Raw genomic sequence first — 21,115 nt, 5'->3', positions numbered from 1 at the left:
TTTGTCCTGAATAGAAAAGTGTTAAATCCAACACATCACTAAGTAACACTTCATATGTTCCAAGCATGGTAGTGGCTGCATCACATTATGGATGAGCTCATCATCAGCAAGGACTGGGGAGTTTTTTAGGATATAAATAAACAGAATGGAGCACAGGCAAAAATCCTAGAGGAAAACCTGGCTCACTCTGCTTTCCACCAGACACTGAGATTAATTCACCTTTCAGAAGGACACAACCTAAAATACAAGGCCAACTCTACACTAGAGTTGCTTACCAAGACAACATTGAATGTTCCTGAGAGGCCTAGTTACAGTTTTGACTTAAAAATCAGCTTGAAAATCTATGGCAAGACCTGAAAATGGCAGCTGTCTAGCAATGATCAATATCCAACTTGACAGAGCTTGAAATATTTTTGAAAGAATAATGGGCAAATATTGTACAATCTAGGTGTGCAAAGCTCTTTGAGAATTATCCATGAAGACTCACAGCTGTAATCACTGCCAAAGGTGATTCTAACATGTATTAACTCAAGGGGTTGAATACTTATATTATTTGTAAAAAAATATATATATATACACATATTTTTCTTCCACTTTGACATTAAAGTGTTTTGTGTAGATAGTTAACAATTACAAATAAATCAATTTTAATCCTTGTTTGTAACAACGCCATTTGGTAAAAGTCAAGGGGTGTGCCTACTTTCCGAGGCACTGTAAGTGGGTGACAGGGTGTGTGTGTGTATAATGCCACGTCCATATCATTACCGTGCAAGGGTTGACCGTGAGGGCGCTCTTGATGAAGTGGAACTGCAGTATGCCAGCCTGCTGGGTCTGGGGAGGAGCCTCCTCCATGTTCTCTACTAGCTCCGTCTCCTCTCTGCTGGTGATGACCCACAGCTGGTAGCCCTCCGCTCCCCAGCACATTGAGCTGATATTTATAGGTTTCTTTTTAGTGCCGTCTGACCGATACCTGGAGAGAGATGGGAGGGCAGAATAGTATACCAAAATGCACCCTAATATGAAGTCAGTGAAAGAGCGCCATCTTCGGTCTGTACCGAGGTGTACAGGTCTTGTTTTTGTTGTATGGAATGTTTACATCTACAGTACATTAGGAAAGTATTCAGACCCCTTCAGTTTTTCCACATTTTGTTACGTTACAGCCTTATTCTAAAATTGATTAAATTGCCGCCCCTCCACCCCAATCATTCTATACACAACCCCAAAGTAAAAACAAGTTTACAATTTCTTTGCAAATGTATACAAAATTTAAAAAACGGAAATATCACATTTATATAAGTATTCAGACCCTTTACTCAGAACTTTGTTGAAGCACCTTTGGCAGTGATTACAGCCTTGAGTCTTCTTGGGTATGACGCTACAAGCTTGGTACACCTGTATTTGGAGAGTTTCTCCCATTCTTCTCTGCAGATCCTCTCAAGCTCTGTCAGGTTGGACGGGGAGTGTCGCTGCACAGCTATTTTCAGGTCTCTCCAGAGATGTTCGATCGTGTTTAAGTCTGGGCTTTGGCTGGGCTACTCAAGGACATTCAGAGACTTCTCCCGAAGCCACTCCTGCGTTGTCTTGGCTGTGTGCTTAGGGTTGTTGTCCTGTTGTAAGGTGAACCTTGGCCCCAGTCTGATGTCCTGAGCACTCTGGAGCAGGTTTTCTTCAAGGATCTCTGTACTTTGCTCCGTTCATCTTTCTCTCGATCCTGACTAGGCTCCCAGTTCCTGCCGCTGAAAAACATCCCCACAGCATGAGGCTGCCACCACCATGCTTCACCATAGGGATGGTGCCAGGTTTGCTCCAGATGTGACACTTGGCATTCAGGCCATAGAGTTCAATCTTGGTTTCATCAGATCAGAGAATCTTGGTTCTCATGGTCTGAGAATCTTTAGGTGCCTTTTGGCAAACTCCAAGCGGGCTGTTGTACCTTTTACTGAGGAGTGGCTTCCATCTGGCCACTACCATACAGGCCTGGTTGGTGGAGTGCTGCAGAGATGGTTGTCCTTCTGGAAGGTTCTCCCATCTCCACAGAGGAACTCTTTAGCTCTGTCAGAGTGAGCATCTGGTTCTTGGTCACCTCCCTGACCATGGCCCTTCTCCCCCGATTGCTCAGTTTGGCCGGGCAGCCAGAAGAGTCTTGGTGGTTCTAAACTTCTTCCATTTAACAATGATGGAGGCCACTGTTCTTGGGGACTTTCAATGCTGCAGAAATGTTTTGGTAACCTTCCTCAGATGTGTGCCTTGACACAATGGTTTTTGCTTTGACATGAAGTGTCAACTGTGGACCTTATATAGACAGGTGTGTGCCTTTCCAAATCATGTCCAATCAATTGAATTTACCACAGGTGGACTCCAATCAAGTTGTAGAAACATCTCAAGGATGATCAAAGGAAACAGGATGCACCTGAGCTCAATTTCAAGTCTCATCGCAAAGAGTCTGAATACGTATGTAAATGTGATCGGTTTTTATTTTTAATACATTTGCAAAAAAAACTTTGCGCTTTGTCATTATGGGGTATTGTGTAGAGATTGATTATATATAAAAAAATGTTTAATCAATTTTAGAATAAGTCTGTAATTTAACAAAATGTGGAAAAGGTGAAGGGGTCTGAATACTTTCTGAATGCACTATATGTACATCTGTTTTCTACATTACCAAAGCTTTTATATGTGGGAGAAAAATAAAGTTGCAACTGTGCAGCTGACTAAACTGCAGAGGTAATTGTGCTAGAGGCTAGGGTTCTACTTGAAGGCATCACTCACGCAAAGTCCTCCCCCAGGGTACAGATGAGGTGGGCTCCGAACACACTCCACAGAGACAGTCCCCCGCACTCCCAGGTCACCATGGCAACACTGTAGTCAGGGGACCAGCGGATCAGCTTCACCGCACCAGTCTTGTTCCACACGTCTGAGTTGGAGGAGGAAGAGGAAAAGGAGGAGGAAGAGGAAGGAGTGGAAGAGGAGGAAGATGAGGAAGAAGAGGAGGTGGAAGAGGAGGAGGAAGAGCAGGAACGGACGACAGGTCAGACAGGAATATTTTCTATAATAAGGAGGGTTTGTTAAATATCCTTTTAACACAATCCTTCTGAACCAAAACATAACTGTCCTTGGATTTATTATTCTCATGTTTTTTCCGGCCTAACTTTCCAGCAACAGTCCTAGACCAGCACAGTACAGCGAGGCAGCATGAAAGAGGTATGAGACTACACGGCTTGTTTCACCACTTGTTGACAGAGATAGGTTGCTGGATCTCCCATGATGAAAACAGAGCTCAGGTTTAGGATAGGTCAATAGGATTTCACGCTGTACTCTCATTTTATACCATTCACTTCCACGAGGGGGCAGACACATACCATAACATGTAATCAACTGATTCTGTCTCATACATAGCCTGTGTTGAGGGGAACTAAACACCACCTGCATTTGCCAGTCGAAACCAAAACATGCCACTATTTACAATAAAAACAATATGTGATACTAGAGAGTAGTAGTTTGTATAAAAGGTACATGTGTCAGTTGGTACCAGGGTAGTGCGTTTAGGGGGCTGTACGTACCGGGGTAGTGCGTTTAGGGGGCTTTACGTACGGGGGTAGTGCGTTTAGGGGGCTGTACGTACCGGGGTAGTGCGTTTAGGGGGTTGTATGTACCGGGGTAGTGCGTTTAGGGGGCTGTACGTACCGGGGTAGTACGTTTGGGGGCTGTACGTACCGGGGTAGTACGTTTGGGGGGTTGTACGTACCAGGGTAGTGTTTAGGAGTGAGCTCCAGCTTGTGGGAGAGCTGCATGGACCCTGTAGTGGTGTCGATACTGTACACCAACACTGAGCCACTGAAACAGACAGAAACACGGTCAGTAGATTCAATACATCATTCAATACAATTAGCCTACATTTCCTGACTGACAAACAACTGCCGAAATAAGGCAACGTGATGATTCAATAAATATTTAGATGAAAGGTTGGAGATTCAAATCACTGCCATCTACTGCCTGTCACTCTGGCCATCTACTGCCTGTCACTCTGGCCATCTACTGCCTGTCACTCTGGCCATCTACTGCCTGTCACTCTGGCCATCTACTGCCTGTCACTCTGGCCATCTACTGCCTGTCACTCTGGCCATCTACTGCCTGTCACTCTGGCCATCTACTGCCTGTCACTCTGGCCATCTACTGCCTGTCACTCTGGCCATCTACTGCCTGTCACTCTGGCCATCTACTGCCTGTCACTCTGGCCATCTACTGTCTGTCACTCTGGCCATCTACTGTCTGTCACTCTGGCCATCTACTGTCTGTCACTCTGGTTCTCTCGGTCTCCTGCTGACCTCAGCAATACTCTGTAGCCGCACGCGCATCCTGCTGACAGTATCACCACAGGCCTCTATAACCCCTTCCTTTCTGCATCAGTGGAATGCTAATTACACAATCAAGAGATCCAGTCACACTGTTCAGCCAGCCAGCCAGTCAACCAGCCAGTCAGTCAGCCAGTCAGTGTCAGCCAGCCAGACAGTCAACCAGCCAGACAGTCAACCAGCCAGACAGTCAACCAGCCAGACAGTCAACCAGCCAGACAGTCAACCAGCCAGGTGTCAATGTGTGAGAGATTAAAAATAGTCCTGACAGTCCTGCCAAGCTGGCAGATTGTACAATCCTTGAGGACCTCTGGTCAAGCACACACCAATCACACAAAAGATAGCCCGACCAGATTCCCAGACACACGTACCTGGCACAGCCAAAGGTCACCAGTCTGTACTTATTGTTGACAGCCACACACGTACCGTCTGTTACATCTGCTGCCCAGACGCCCTGCAGCTGCTGTAGAAAGACGAGGACAGTCAGATCACCGCTTTTCCACTGACACACCTCTGCCTTTCACTTTCTTTCTTCCTCTCACAGCACCTCACACAGCACCTCACAAGGCACATCACACATCACACAGCACCTCACACAGCACCTCACAAGGCACATCACACAGCACATCACACAGTCGTTATGCTTCATTGTTTAACATGATTCACAAAACTCTGCTGCATTGTGTGTGCACTACAGCAAAGCACACACACACACACCTCCCACAGTTCTTACGTCTGCAGTGATCCTGTTGGCTAGAGGAGTGATGAACCCCAGCCTGCCATCATCCAGCACCACAGCAAAGCCATCCAGAGTCACACAGTAGGTCATGTCTCTGATGTACACCCCCTTCAGGTCCAGACACAGACCACCTGCAGAGACACATAAACAAACCCATCAGACTTATATCAGAACACACAAACCACAACGAGGGGGGCTGGCAGTGTGTCTAAACCACAACGAGGGGTGCTGGCAGTGTGTCTAAACCACAACGAGGGGTGCTGGCAGTGTGTCTAAACCACAACGAGGGGGGCTGGCAGTGTGTCTAAACCACAACGAGGGGTGCTGGCAGTGTGTCTAAACCACAACGAGGGGTGCTGGCAGTGTGTCTAAACCACAACGAGGGGGGCTGGCAGTGTGTCTAAACCACAACGAGGGGGGCTGGCAGTGTGTCTAAACCACAACGAGGGGGGCTGGCAGTGTGTCTAAACCACAACGAGGGGCGCTGGCAGTGTGTCTAAACCACAACGAGGGGCGCTGGCAGTGTGTCTAAACCACAACGAGGGGAGTTGGCAGTGTGTCTAAACCACAACGAGGGGTGCTGTATCTAAAACACATGGATAGATGGATGTAGGTCCAGATCATTACGTAAACATGGCTGGATATGGTGGGGCTTACAGGGACTGGTAGGGCTAAGGGCAGACTGTAGGTGAGGCGGGGAGAGGATGGTATAGTGATTGGGACTGACCTCTGGCAGACTGTAGGTCCAGGGAGAAAGGGACGCTACAGAGACTGATGGCCTTCCTGCCGTTGCTGACTCCATCCCAGTGGAGGATGTGGAGGTAGCCATCAGCAGTAGACACCAACAGATCCTCCTGAAGAGACTGCATGCTAAGGGGACAGAGAAAAGAGGACAAGGAGAGAGAGAAAGGGAGAGAGAGCGAGAAAGAAACAAAGCGACCAATAAATTAGGACGGAGAGGGTGACAATAAATGAGTAGAAAATAGAGTTTTGTGACAAAGTTTAAGAAGTTGAATGAAAGAAGAACGGATAAGAGGAGGATTTTTTATTTTTTAAGAGTGAGAATGAAGAGAGAGAGAGAGGAGTGTTCCTCCTGGGGAGCTGCAGAGGGACCAGGCTGGAATGTGCAGTGTACTCAGATGGTGTGTGAGTACTGAGGAGTACCCTGTAGCCCAGTCTCAGTAATCTGAATGTGGTCTGGCCAGAACACAACACTTCATCTCTCCAGAGGAGAATAGGCCAGAAATACTGGAGAATAAGGCTTTTGAATCCAACAGGACAATACTGGGGCTTAGCTTCTCTCCTCAATTCACCCCAGACATGCAGCCTGGAAGTCAGGCTACTGGAAGGACAGACACACACACCGACACACGCCGACACACGCCGACACACGCCGACACACACCGACACACACCGACACACACCGACACACACGCCGACACACACACACACGCCGACACACACGCCGACACACACACACACACACACACGCCGACACACGCCGACACACACACACACACACACACGCCGACACACGCCGACACACACGCCGACACACACACACACACACACCAACACACACACACACACACCGACACACACACACACACCGACACACACACACCGACACACACACACCGACACACACGCCGACACACACGCCGACACACACACACACGCCGACACACACACACACACGCCGACACACACACACACACGCCGACACACACACACACACGCCGACACACACACACACACACAGGCAAAGCGAGGAGGAATAGAATCTTAATGTCCTACTGTAGTCTACAGGGACTAGACGAGGAATGTGCAAAGCCGAACCCACGTTATATAATTTGCAGAAGACACAAATTGGTTTGGGAAGAAGAGTAGGAAATCTATTCAGCACAGAAATGTACACAGTGGCTGAAGTAAGTACCAAGCACCAGTCCACAATAGGAAAAACGAACTCAACTACACCAGTGTTAACTTGCAAACTACACACACTTCAGTGTCCAGTTGGTGTTTGAGTGTGAGTTGTGTGTAGATGTGTATGTGTGTGTGTGTGTGTGTGTGTGTGTGTGTGTGTGTGTGTGTGTGTGTGTGTGTGTGTGTGTGTGTGTGTGTGAGAAAGAGAGACTAGTACCTGGTGATGGGAGCCTCCAGATCTATGGGTCTCTTCATCTCCAGGCTGAGAGCGGGGGCACACTGCTCCTCTTTATAACCTGGGGTGACCTTAACACCACTACTCCCTCTGTAAACACACACACACAGTGAGGACGTGTATGTGGCAGAGGTAAGGACGGTACATAGGGTTCATTCACTGATTTATCCAATTCACTCTAGACTCTCAAGTCTAAAATCAACAGGGGGAAAAGGCTGGGTTAGTCAAACAATAGCACTTCAGGATCTAGGCACGAACGAGGCCAAACGCCAGCGGGCACAGTGAGGCCAAACGCCAGCGGGCACAGTGAGGCCAAACGCCAGCGGGCACAGTGAGGCCTGTGTTTAGTACATCTGGCTCCTCCCTCATCAAGTCTAGGCTTGGTCAGATTTCCTGACAAAGCTTTGATGTGGTGACTGGTAGCACAGAATGGAACAGAGGTTTTGTGAGGGGGAGTAGGTAGGTCTGTGTGTGTACAGGCATGTCCTCATTGGAACTCTCTCTCAGAATCTTCCATAAAGGCTGAGTGGCGCTGTTCTGCTGGTATCACCCTGATCAGCCCTCAGATAGCTACAGTTAAACCTCCCTCCACAGTTAAACCTCCCTCCACAGTTAAACCTCCCTCCACAGTTAAACCTCCCTCCACAGTTAAACCTCCTCTGTATGGCTTGTTTGGCCGAAATCTCAGCTACTTCATAAATACTCTACTGTACTTCATGGCTTCATAAATACTCTACTGTACTTCATGGCTGTATTGGTTTATGTGCATGTGAGATAGTGGTCTAGGTCTGATATGAACCACATATACAGGCTAACTGAAGGCCTATGGCCAAAAGAAGACCAGAGACTCAGAGGCTGAGAGAAGCCCTTTGGTTCTGTGACTGAAAATGACTGCAGTTAAGGTAACACACCTCGCATGCAGCTGTTGATGCGAAATGGGCTTCATACATAAATAAATAAATAAATAAATGTGATTCATTGACTGGGCTCGCTGTGGAGATCTGAGTTCTGTCAGAGAGCAGAGAGAGCTGGCCGGCTGAAAAGCCTCTCTTCCACTGTGTGTAGACGCACGCGCCTAAACATCCACTCACCCACGCAGCCTTGCTATAACAGTGTGAGGGCCCAGCCCAAGATTGGCGAGGAACACACTGTGCTGTACAGTCAGCCATCCACAGCATTCACTGTTCATGTAATTAGTCCAGACATTTGCCAAGGCCTTCAACATGCAATGATGTCCTAAACTACAGTACAACCTTTCCCTCAGGCCTCCTGACTGGTACACTAATTATACTAGCATGTAGACAGGAGCTACAGTGGGGTTTGTCCTATGCTGTGAGTGAATGAATACGTGCTTCTACACCTGCATTGCTTGCTGTTTGGGGTTTTAGGCTGGGTTTCTGTACAGCACTTTGAGATATCAGCTGATGTAAGAAGGGCTATATAAATACATTTGATTTGAATGAATACAACGACCATTGCAGTACAACAACTGACATCTATGCGTGAGCATTGTAGAACTTCATCCTTTAACATTTAGTCCCCTGCCTTCCACAGCAGGATCCTGGCCTGCTGCAGTTGACCTTATTTTTTCTATTATTATGATTCTATTTTGAACTTCAACCTTTGACCCTGAAGAAAGCGAGTGTGTGGAGAGGACAATAAATACATATTTATGTACTCACTTGGAATAGACGGGTTCATAAAGATACTTGTCCTCTCCTCCTCCCACCACGTCAAACAGGAGGATGTAACCATTGGCAGCCTGCAGAGAGCGAGAGAAGAGAGGAGAGAGAGGGGGAGATAAACAGAGAGTGAAAGAGTGAGAAACAGAGCGAGAGCAACAGAAAGAGCGAGCGAGAAACATTCATGAGTATGTTGTGGCCTTGGTCATGCTTGCGGTACTCTGATCTATCAAAGAGAGACTGTGGTTGGTGTTCCTACATCCAGCATGCTCTATACAGAGAACCCCCATCTCCTTCCTCAGCCACTACCGTTCAGACATGTCATTGTCATCAGTTAGGAGAGGCTCCTTCTGCACTATGGAACAATCCTTGGATAGCTTTTCAGAATTCACAGATAAATTGGTCCACATAGAAAACTAAAGGCAGAGAGACCATAAATGACTTGGTAATAGGTAATACATGTATTTCCATAACAGAATTAAAACACAATTTTGGACTGAACAAAAAATAAAACGGAAAATGTAACCATTTAAAAGATTTTACTGAGAGTTACAGTTCATAAGGAAATATATTCATTAGGCCCTAATCTATGGATTTCAGATGACTGGGAAAACAGATATGTATATGTTGGTCACAGATACCTTTACAAACAAAGTAGAGGCATGGATCAGAAAACCAGTCGGTGTCTGGTGTGATCATTTGCCTCATGCAGCGCGACACATCTCCTTCACATAGAGTTGATCAGGCTGTTGATTACGGCCTGTGGAATGTTGTCCCACTCCTCTTCAATGGCTGTGCGAAGTTGCTGGATATTGGTGGGAACTGGAACACGCTGTCGTACACATCGATCCAGAGCCTCCCAAATATGCTCAATGGGTTACATGTCTGGAGAGTATGCAGACCTTGGAAGAACTGGGACTTTTTCAGCTTCCAGGAATTGTGTCCAGATTCTTGCGACATGGGGCCGTGCATTATCATGCTGAAACATGAGGTGATTGGGGCGAATTAATGGCACGACAACGGGCCTCAGGATCTCGTCACGGTATCCCTTAGCATTCAAGTTGCCATTGATAAAATGCAATTGTGTTCATTGTCAGTAGCTTATGCCTGACCATACCTCCACCGCCACCATGGGGCACTCTGTTCACAACGTTGACATCAGCAAACCGCTCATCCACCCACCCACACACACACACAATACCCCATAATGTCAAAGTGGAATTAAGTTAAAACATTTTTACAAATTACAAATTAAAATCTGAAAAGTCTTGAGTCAATAAGTACTCAACCCCTTTGTTGTAACAAGCTCAGCTGTAAAAATGTGCATAACAAGTCACATAATAAGTTACATGGACTTACTATGGGATTCTCTGCCTCTAACCCTATTACAGGGGCTGAGTCACAGGCTTACTGGTGCTATTCCATGCCGTCCCTAGGAGGGGTGCGTCACTTGAGTGGGTTGAGTCACTGACGTGAACTTCCTGTCCGGGTTGGCGCCCCCCTTGGGTTGTGTCATGGCGGAGATCTTTGTGGGCTATACTCGGCCTTGTCTCAGGATGGTAAGTTGGTGGTTGAAGATATACCTCTAGTGGTGTGGGGGCTGTGCTTTGGCAAAGTGGGTGGGGTTATATCCTGCCTGTTTGGCCCTGCCCGGATGTCTCAGCCTCCAGTATTTATGCTGCAGTAGTTTGTATGTCGGGGGGCTGGGGTCAGTCTGTTATATCTGGAGTATTTCTCCTGTCTTATCCGGTGTCCTGTGTGAATTTAAGTATGCTCTCACTGATTCGCTCTTTCTCTCTCGGAGGACCTGAGCCCTAGGTTCATGCCTCAGGACTACCTGGCCTGATGACTCCTTGCTGTCCCCAGTCCCTGACCTGTTGCACCCTCAACAACCACTGTGATTATTATTATTTGACCCTGCTAGTCATCTATGAACATTTGAACATCTTGGCCATGTTCTGTTATAACCTCCACCCGGCACAGCCAGAAGAGGACTGGCCAACCCTCATAGCCTGGTTCCTCTCTAGGTTTCTTCCTAGGTTCTGGCCTTTCTAGGGAGTTTTTCCTAGCCACTGGGCTTCGACACCTGCATTGCTTGCTGTTTCAGGTTTTAGGCTGGGTTTCTGTACAACACTTTGTGACATCAGCTGATATAAGTAGGGCTTTATAAATAATTTTCATTGACTGACTATGTGTGCAATAATAGTGTTTAGAATGATATTCGAATGACTACCTCATGGGTGTACCTCACAGATAATTGTAAGGTCCCCCAGTCGAGCAGTGAATTTCAAACACTGATTCAAACAAGACCAGGGAGGTTTTCCAATGCCTGACAAAGAAGGACCCCTATTGGTAGATAGCTAAATAGAAGAAAATAATACATTGAATAATCAATTTTACAGAGCTTTAAGAACTTTTTAAAGAATAAATTGCCAAATGTTGCAAAATCCAGAAGTGGAAAGCTCTTAAGACTTCCCCAGAAAGACTCTCAGCTGTAAATCGCTGCCAAAGGTGATTCTAACATGTATTAACTCAGGGGACGGGTTGAATGCTTGTTACAAAAAAATCTAGATAGTGTTTCATTTGAATTTTTCTTCCACTTTTACATTAGAATTGTGTAGATCACTGACCAAAACAATGAACAAAAAGTGGAACAAGTCAAGGGGTGTGAATTCTTTCTGAAGGCACTGGGCTTTGGTCAAAAGTAGTGTACTGAGTAGGGAATAGGATGCTATTTGAGATGCAGCCACAGAGTGCAACCAGTCCACAAACTGACCAAAGTAACCTCAAGTAACCCCTGACATTTCTACAGTGTGGTAACCAAGGCAGCACCATGGGACTGATAAAATACAATGGAGAGAGAAATTGGACTAATTCAACAGGCCGGAATTCAGGATCAGGATAGAGCCACAAGTAATGAAGACCATAAAATCCCACTGGTCTGCAAAGGTCTGCAGGTCTGCAAAGCCAAACTAAGTGTGTCTCCCCCAAATGGCACCCTATTCCCTATAAAGTACATTGAGCTTGTCAAAAGTAGTGCACTACGTAGGGGGCATAAGGTGCCATTTGGGACAGCCTGGGTTCTGCTAAAGTCATTGAGGTTGGAGTAGCAGACTACTCTTAAAAACATAAACAACATTTCTATTCAGCTCTCATATCAGAGACAGTAAGGTGGTCCTTCAATATGTCAACTTCTGGAACTGCTGTTATTGACTGAAAAAAGTCCCAGCTATTCATGACCTGAATCAATGAGCCGATGTCCTGCATGCAGGGTACACACAGTGCATTCAGAAAGTATTCAACCCCTTCCCTTTTTCCACATTTTGTTACGTTACAGCCTTATTCTAAAAATGATTAAATAACCCCCCCAATCTACACACAATACCCCATAATGACAGAGCAAAAACAGGTTTAGGGGATACAAAACAGACTCGAAATTGAGCTCAGGTGCATCCTGTATCCATTGATCATCCTTGAGCTGTTTCTACAACTGGACTGGAGTCCTCCTGTGGTAAATTCAATTGATTGGACATGATTTGGAAAGGCACACACCTGTCTATATAAGGTCCCACAGTTGACAGTGCACGTCAGAGCAAATATCAAGCCATGAGGTGGAAGGAATTGTCCTTAGAGCTCCGAGACATGATTGTGTCGAGGAACAGATCTGAGGAAGGACACCAAAACATTTCTGCAGCATTGAAGCTCCCCAAGAACACAGTAGCCTCCATCAATCTTAAATGGGAGTTTGGAACCACCAAGACGCTTCCTAGAGCTGGCCGCTTGGCAAAACCGAGCAATCAGGGGAGAAGGGCCTTGTTCAGGGAGGTGACCAAGAATCCAATGGTCACTCTCTCTGACAGAGCTCCAGAGTTCCTATGTGGAGAACCTTCCAGAAGGACAACCATCTCTGCAGCACTCCACCAATCAGGCCTTTATGGTAGAGTGGCCAGACGAAAACCACTCCTCAGTAAAAGGCACATGACAGCCTGCTTGGAGTTTGCCAAAAGGCACCTAAAGGACTCTGACCATGAAAAACAAGATTATCTGGTCTGATGAAACCAAGATTTTTAACTCTTTGGCCTGAATGCCAAGCGTCACATCTGAAAGAAACCTGGCACCATCCCTACGGTGAAGCATGGTGGTGGCAGCATCATGCTGTGGGGATGTTTTTCAGCGTCAGGGAGACTACTCAGGATCGAGAGAAAGATCAACCAAGCAAAGTACAGAGAAATACTTTGCTTTGTCATTATGAGGTACTGTGTGTAAATTGATATGGGGGGAAAAATTGGCGGAGCGTCGTCCGGGTTTGGCCGGGGTAGGCCGTCATTGTAAATAAGAATTTGTTCTTAACTGACTTGCCTAGTTAAATAAAGGAAAATAAAAATCTAGCTTGGTCCCAGATGCATTTGTGCTGTTTTGCCAACTTCTATGCCAAATGGTGATTGGAGAGACAGTTGGCAAGACAGCACAGACCTGGGACCAGGCTAGGGGATATCCAAGAAAGTATAACCCAAAGAGTGACAGAAGTCTAACTCAAAACCTTTACAATTACATAGCTATCTCCATGGAGACATTGGGAGAGTAAAACTCAGGAAGTTTGCTAAACATGACATTTCAGTCAAAACCTGGTTGGATTTAGTGATTTGGTGACAAAAACAAGAGGCAAAGCCTGGATGAAAGAAAACCAAGACAAATATTTGAAGAATAAGTGTCAAAGGAAAAAGAACATTCAACAGAAAACCCAGAGGCCATGCAGCTTTGAACAATAGTCAGTATGTGGCGGAAACCAAGCCAAGCCAAGCAATAAGAGAGATTGAAAATAGAGTCTGCTGTGACCATTGCTGGCAGGGCAGAGTTGTGTCAAAAGGCAAGCGAGAACTAGAGAGAGGGGACATATTTTTGGAAGTGCATAGTGTCTGAAGTTCCTCAGAGTTCACCCTCTGACTCGGTCCCGATGAGGAAAGAACACATGCTGCCTCAGTAAGTGACATCTGGCAGAGAGAGGTCTGGATGGGAGAAGTCGGTCCTCCTACAGGGAGACGATTTTCACACTGTCGTGTCAACCTGACCCATACTGAGCCGTCTCTGCTCTGTAGCGTTAAATGGTGTTATGCTAGTGGCAGAATGTCACGCTATAGGTACCTGCTGCATGATGACAAGCAGTCCAAATACACACACTAAAACATGGCTGGGACATTACGATTATGGAGGAATGGCTTTGCAGATTAAAATGATGGGATTGAGGGTGTGAAAAGTCAAGAAGTGCAAAACCAAACATCTCCGTGCTAAGTTGATGTGTCTGACTCCACTTGTTGTTCACCCCACAGACAGATCACCGTTGGCACTTGTAGCTACATGAACAAATCAGATGAGACCAGAGCAGAGCAGGGAGGACAGAGGGACAGTGTTGGATATAGAGCAGTGGTTAAATTAAATCTAGACAGCTAGGATTCCAGAAAGATTACCGGGCCACACCCATGAGACATTTATGATAAGAGCTAGGTTGGATGCGGTTGCCTGGGTGACGGGACAGCAGACAAAGTGCCCGGCAGTCTGACTCTCTCTTCGGTTAAATGTAGGCTATTTTCTAGGACCCTTCCTTATCTAGGCTATTCTATAGGCCCCTTCCTTATCTAGGCTATTCTATAGGCAAATGCCTTATCTAGGCTATTCTATAGGCAAATCCCTTATCTAGGCTATTCTACAGGCCCCTTCCTTATCTAGGCTATTCTACAGGCTCATTCTTTATCACAGCCTTTTCATAATGTTGACACCTCTAGAAAAGAGTTCTGAATGTTTGTTTTTTTACTCTGGGTGACTATGTATTAGTCCTATGTCTACAGGCGAGGAGACGGAAGGGGAACAATTATTAAACTCTGTTGAAATGAGTAGTCGTCACTATCCAGTTACATACCGTACTCAAGGACATTATTTTTTATTACAGCCTTTCGATTATGTGGACACATTTCCATTTCAGTCCTTCAGCAGACACTCAGACACTCAAATAAGAATTTGTTCTTAACTGACTTGCCTAGTTAAATAAAGGTTAAATTGTATTAAAAAAATCCTAAGCTAGCTAGGTGGGATGACTACATATCTCAGTCAGCGCTAGTAGGGGGGGGAGTGCATTAGCCCCAAATGGTTAATTTTTAGAACTCAAAATGTATCAAACAGGAAGAGGAAACGTAGCCTATTATGCATCTAAGAGATGGGATGGAAGGGGGAAATTCTATTAAAACTATTGAAAAGAGAATAGTAGCAGCAGCAGTACACTTCAACTTGCACTATAGGCCTACACACAAACTAACTGTGCCTCTTGTCAGCTAATTACTCCACAAACAGAGTAGGCTCAACTAGCTATTACAAAGAAAAACATTTCATCACATTCAGAGGGGACCTATACATAGTTTGGATTGTCACAGCAGGCTCCTCGGTCTCAGATAGCCTAGTTATTATAATATAACCATTTCCTTAGAGTGAAAATACTGTGAATTCCGGGCATATATGAGTCAAACAGCACTACTGCAGCAGAGCTGAGATATGGAAGAGAAACTGAACTGACTGCCCAAATTGAAACTAACTAGACACAAAGAAACTTGGCGTAGAAAATATATATTTTTTTTTTTACATACATGTTTGCCTGTTGCATTTACTCACTTCATTCAGAATACAGTAATGATTCCTGGTTTTAAACTTTTGCTCTGTTCATTTCATTCAGAATACAGTAATGATTCCTGGTTTTAAACTTTTGCTCTGTTCATTTCATTCAGAATACAGTAATAATTCCTGGTTTTAAACTTTTGCTCTGTTCATTTCATTCAGAATACAGTAATGATTCCTGGTTTTAAACTTTTGCTCTGTTCATTTCATTCAGAATACAGTAATAATTCCTGGTTTTAAACTTTTGCTCTGTTCATTTCATTCAGAATACAGTAATAATTCCTGGTTTTAAACTTTTGCTCTGTTCATTTCATTCAGAATACAGTAATAATTCCTGGTTTTAAACTTTTGCTCTGTTCATTTCATTCAGAATACAGTAATGATTCCTGGTTTTAAACTTTTGCTCTGTTCATTTCATTCAGAAGTCAGTCTTAAATGGTTTGGGAGCCAAAAAGGAGCTCTCGTAATAAACTCACACCAAAGAGCTGGAGAAAAGTTAAAACAGGGATACTAGCTAGTGACGTTTCAAATACACAGATACAAAAAGATGGCCAGCCGAACCCATGGTGGACCTAATGTTTGACCTCTAAGGTCTCCCTTCACATCTTTAATAATAGTACCTAGCCTCTAAACAACAACCAAGGAAATGCATGCTAGACATAGATAATAATCAAACAAGGACAATGGTATTTTGGCAGGAAGTGTTTTAAATTTTTATTAACTAGCCTACCTCAAAGATTAGATCTGGTTATGGCATAAGGCCTTACTGTTTATCTTTTATCAAGATGACAACATGCATAGAACAAGCCTACATTGTTCAGACCGCAAAACTCAGAGGCCATGTAACATCTTCCCTTCCTGTTGTTGTGACTTAGCTGAGGCCTAGATGCTGTGGTTTTAAAAAAGGTGCAGTCTAAAATTCCTAGCATACATACATTTTTTGACTTTTAAATTAAATGTTATATAAGCGTTCAAATTGCAGACTAGTTTTAAACTGCTCTCGTATGACCTTATATGCATGTCTGGTTTATTTTGTAATTGCTGATTGTTTTTTGTATGTATGCATGCACAGTTGAAGTCAGAAGTGTACATACACCTGAGCCAAATACATTTAAACTCAGTTTTTCCACAATTCCTGACAATTAATCATAGTAAAAATTCCCTGTCTTAGGTCAGTTAGGATTACCACTTTATTGAAAGACTGAAATGTCTTAGAATAATAGTAGAGAGAATTCTTTATTTAAGCTTTTATTGCTTTCAGCAATAAGTGTACATACACTCAATTAGTATTCGGTAGCATTGCCTTTAAATTGTTTAACTTGGGTCAAACGTTTTGGGAAACCTTCCACAAGCTTCCCACAATAAGTTGGGTGAATTATGGCCCATCCCTCCTGACAGAGCTGGTGTAACTGATTCAGGTTTGTAGGCCTCCTTGCTCACACACTTTTTCAGTTCTGCCCACAAATTTTCTATAAGATTGAGGTCAAGGCTTTGTGATAGCCACTCCAATACCTTGACTTTGTTGTCCTTAAGCTATTTTGCCACAACTTTGGAAGCATGCTTGGGGTCATTGTCCATTTGGAAGACCCATTTGCGACCAAGCTTTAACTTCCTGACTGATGTCTTGAGATGTTGCTTCAATATATCCACATCATTTCCCCTCATTATGCCATCTATTTTGTGAAGTGCACCAGTCCCTCCTGCAGCTAGGCACCCCCACAACATAATGCTGCCATCCCCGTGCTTCACGGTTGGGATGGTGTTCTTCAGCTTGCAAGCCTCCCCCTTTTTCCTCCAAACATAACGATGGTCATTATGGCCAAACAGTTCTATTTTTGTTTCATCAGACCAGAGGACATTTCTCCAAAAAGTATGATTTTTGTCCCCATGTGCAGTGGCAAACCGTAGTCTGGCTTTTGTATGGCGGTTTTGGAGCAGTGGCGTCTTCCTTGCTGAGCGGCCTTGGAGGTTATGTCGATATAAGACTCGTTTTACTGTGGATATAGATACTTCTGTACCCGTTTCCTCCAGCATCTTCACAAGGTCCTTTGCTGCTGTTCTGGGATTGATTTGCACTTTTCGCACCAAAGTACGTTCATCTCTAGGAGACAGAACGCATCTCCTTCCTGAGCGGTATGACGGCTGCGTGGTCCCATAGTGTATATACTTGCGTACTATTGTTTGTACAGATGAACGTGGTACCTTCAGGCATTTGGAAATTTGTCCCAAGGATGAACCAGCCTTCTGGAGGTCTACAATTTTTTTCCCCCTGAGGTCTTGGCTGATTTCTTTTGATTTTCCCAAGATGTCAAGCAAAGAGGCACTGAGTTTGAAAGTAGTCCTTGAAATACATCCACAGATACAACTCCAATTGACTCAAATGATGGCAATTAGCCTATCTAAAGCCATGACGTAATTTTCTGGAATTTTCCAAGCTGTTTAAAGGCACAGTCAACTTAATGTATGTAAACTTCTGACCCACTGGAATTGTGAAACAGTGAATTATAAGTGAAATAATCTGTCTGTAAACAATTGTTGGAAAAATTACTTGTGTCATGCACAAAGTAGATGTCCTAACCGACTTGCCAAACCTATAGTTTGTTAACAAGAACTGTGTGGAGTGGTTGAAAAACAAGTTAATGACTCCAACCAAGTTTATGTAAACTTCCGACTTCAACTGTACATTTCTTCTGTGCCATTTTCACGTGTTTGTGTTTTTACCATGAGCGCTCAGGTTGAGTAAGATTTCCAATGTATTTACATGTCACATGGCAAATAACCTGTCTCACATCACTCTCATAATCGAGCGATGAAGCCAAGAGCATACTGTAGACATATCTCACACACCAAATCCACCCCCATCACCTTCTTTTGCCAGCTATATGCCAATAGTCAACACATAACATGTTTTGGTCTTTGGCTTTGTTAAAAGATAGAACTTTTATGACTATTTCTGCACGCCAACGCACCTCAACTCATTCAGACCTATCTGTAACGATCCATTTCCGCTTCACAATGAAAATGATCTAGGAGGGGAAAGTAAGCAAAGGAATCCGTTTGAAATGTGACTGTAGCTAAACGGCTGTATTTAGGTGGGTAGAGGAGCATCATTAAAGCATAGGGGGAAAAGGAAGTTGTTCTCTCCTCCGCCTGGGTAGATAAGGGTGTGTGTGCGCCGGTGTTTAAAGAGAGGGATGGCCACCTTCTCGTCTCTAGGACTTCTCTCTCTCACAGCAGCCAGATACCTACAGAAACCAGCCTTTCTTTTCTTTGAATATTAAATACAGACACCTTCAGGAAAATGACATACGCGTTCGGACAAAGAAAATGAGGGAAGGAGCATCAAAAGGAACACTAGGTGTTGCTATTGGAAACAAGAAATGAAAACCAAATAAATGGTTAGGCTACCGCACTCCTCTCATGCTGAGGCAAGTCTGGAGGACAGAGTCATTTACTTTGGTGAAAACACAGGCTAGACGTGCTCTAGAAAAATGTACGCACATAGACAATGGTATGGGCATATAGGACTACAACAGCCTAGGCCTACATCTTAACTGCACCCAAGCACTGGAACAAACAGACCTACTTTGCTGTTGGAGAGATGTGAAGAGATCAGAGTGTGCTACTGCTTCTGTCCACACACCAGAGTGGGGCTCAACTCCATTTAAATCCAGAAAGTAAACCACATTCCAAAATTAGAGGTTGACACGGGAACAGGAACCCTGCGGGTCTTGCGGATCCCGTGGGATTCCAGCAGGAATGGGAGTCAAGTTCTAGAGTCAAGTTCTGGACAGGATTGACAGTCTATACAGTGAGGGGAAAAAGTATTTGATCCCCTGCTGATTTTGTACGTTTGCCCACTGACAAAGAAATTATCAGTCTATAATTTTAATGGTAGGTTTATTTGAACAGTGAGAGACAGAATAACAACAAAAATATCCAGAAAAATGCATGTCAAAAATGTTATAAATTGATTTGCATTTTAATGAGGGAAATAAGTATTTGACCCCTTCTCAATCAAAAAGATTTCTGGCTCCCAGGTGTCTTTCATACAGGTAACGAACGGAGATTAGGAGCACACTCTTAAAGGGAGTGCTCCTAATCTCAGTTTCTTACCTGTATAAAAGATACCTGTCCACAGAAGCAATCAATCAATCAGATTCCAAACTCTCCACCATGGCCAAGACCAAAGAGCTCTCCAAGGAATTCAGGGACAAGATTGTAGACCTACACAAGGCTGGAATGGGCTACAAGACCATCGCCAAGCAGCTTGGTGAGAAGGTGACAACAGTTTCTGTGATTATTCGCAAATGGAAGAAACACAAAAGACCTGTCAATCTCCCTCAGCCTGGGGCTCCATGCAAGATCTCACCTCGTGAAGTTGCAATGATCATGAGAACGGTGAGGAATCAGCCCAGAACTACACAGGAGGATCTTGTCAATGATCTCAAGGCAGCTGGGACCATAGTCATCAAGAAAACAATTGGTAACACACTATGCCGTGAAGGACTGAAATCCTGCAGCGCCCGCAAGGTCCCCCTGCTCAAGAAAGCACATATACATGCCCGTCTGAAGTTTGCCAATGAACATCTGAATGATTCAGAGGACAACTGGGTGAACGTGTTGTGGTCAGATGAGACCAAAATGGAGTTCTTTGGCATCAACCCAACTTGCCGTGTTTGGAGGAGGAGGAATGCTGCCTATGACCCCAAGAAACCATCCCCACCGTCAAACATGGAGGTGGAAACATTATGCTTTGGGAGTGTTTTTCTGCTAAAGGGACAGGACAACTTCACCGCATCAAAGGGACGATGGACGGGGCCATGTACCGTCAAATCTTGGGTGAAAACCTCCTTCCCTCAGCCAGGGTATTGAAAATGGGTCGTGGATGGGTATTCCAGCATGACAATGACCCAAAACACACGGCCAAGGCAACAAAGGAGTGGCTCAAGAAGAAGCACATTAAGGTCCTGGAGTGGCCTAGCCAGTATCCAGACCTTAATCCCATAGAAAATCTGTGGAGGGAGCTGAAGGTTCGAGTTGCCAAACGTCAGCCTCAAAACCTTAATGACTTGAAGAAGATCTGCAAAGAGGAGTGGGACAAAATCCCTCCTGAGATGTGTGCAAACCTGGTGGCCAACTACAAGAAACGTCTGACCTCTGTGATTGCCAACAAGGGTTTTGCCACCAAGTACTAAGTCATGTTTTGCAGAGGGGTCAAATACTTATTTCCCTCATTAAAATGCAAATCAATTCATAACATTTTTGACATGCGTTTTTCTGGATTTTTTTGTTGATATTCTGTCTCTCACTGTTCAAATAAACCTACCATTAAAATTATAGACTGATCATTTCTTTGTCAGTGGGCAAACGTACAAAATCAGCAGGGGATCAAATACTTTTTTCCCTCACTGTAGATACGGACAGTATAGGAATAGTTAGAAATACGCAATGTGTGGAGCATTTCATTCCAAAAACCTACCGTTTTAGAAAATGTAATTTCTCCCCTTTTGTCGGGTCA

General features: G+C 44.6%; 1 protein-coding gene across 6 annotated transcripts in view; it reads right to left on the bottom strand.

Moving 5' to 3' along the window:
- The window catches only part of LOC139538380 (guanine nucleotide exchange factor subunit RIC1-like), a 104,557-nt gene that overhangs the window by 45,655 nt on the left and 37,787 nt on the right, over positions 1-21,115 (bottom strand). For all 6 annotated transcript variants that reach the window (XR_011667724.1, XR_011667727.1, XR_011667725.1 and 3 more), the window contains exons 3-10: positions 8,935-9,014; positions 7,235-7,342; positions 5,819-5,961; positions 5,086-5,222; positions 4,724-4,815; positions 3,746-3,834; positions 2,770-2,914; positions 766-970 (exon numbers count right to left, since the gene is read on the bottom strand). Coding sequence is in view for 1 of the 6 variants with exons in the window: in XM_071340360.1 (XP_071196461.1) it covers positions 766-970; positions 2,770-2,914; positions 3,746-3,834; positions 4,724-4,815; positions 5,086-5,222; positions 5,819-5,961; positions 7,235-7,342; positions 8,935-9,014 (999 nt within the window). In the remaining 5 variants the exon portion in view is untranslated. The remainder of the gene's footprint in view (positions 1-765; positions 971-2,769; positions 2,915-3,745; positions 3,835-4,723; positions 4,816-5,085; positions 5,223-5,818; positions 5,962-7,234; positions 7,343-8,934; positions 9,015-21,115) is intronic.

The sequence above is a fragment of the Salvelinus alpinus genome, chromosome 1 (assembly GCF_045679555.1).
Source record: "Salvelinus alpinus chromosome 1, SLU_Salpinus.1, whole genome shotgun sequence".
Lineage (NCBI taxonomy): Eukaryota > Metazoa > Chordata > Actinopteri > Salmoniformes > Salmonidae > Salvelinus > Salvelinus alpinus.
Note: the sequence above shows the minus strand (reverse complement) of the source record. Positions and strands in the feature narration are given on the sequence as shown.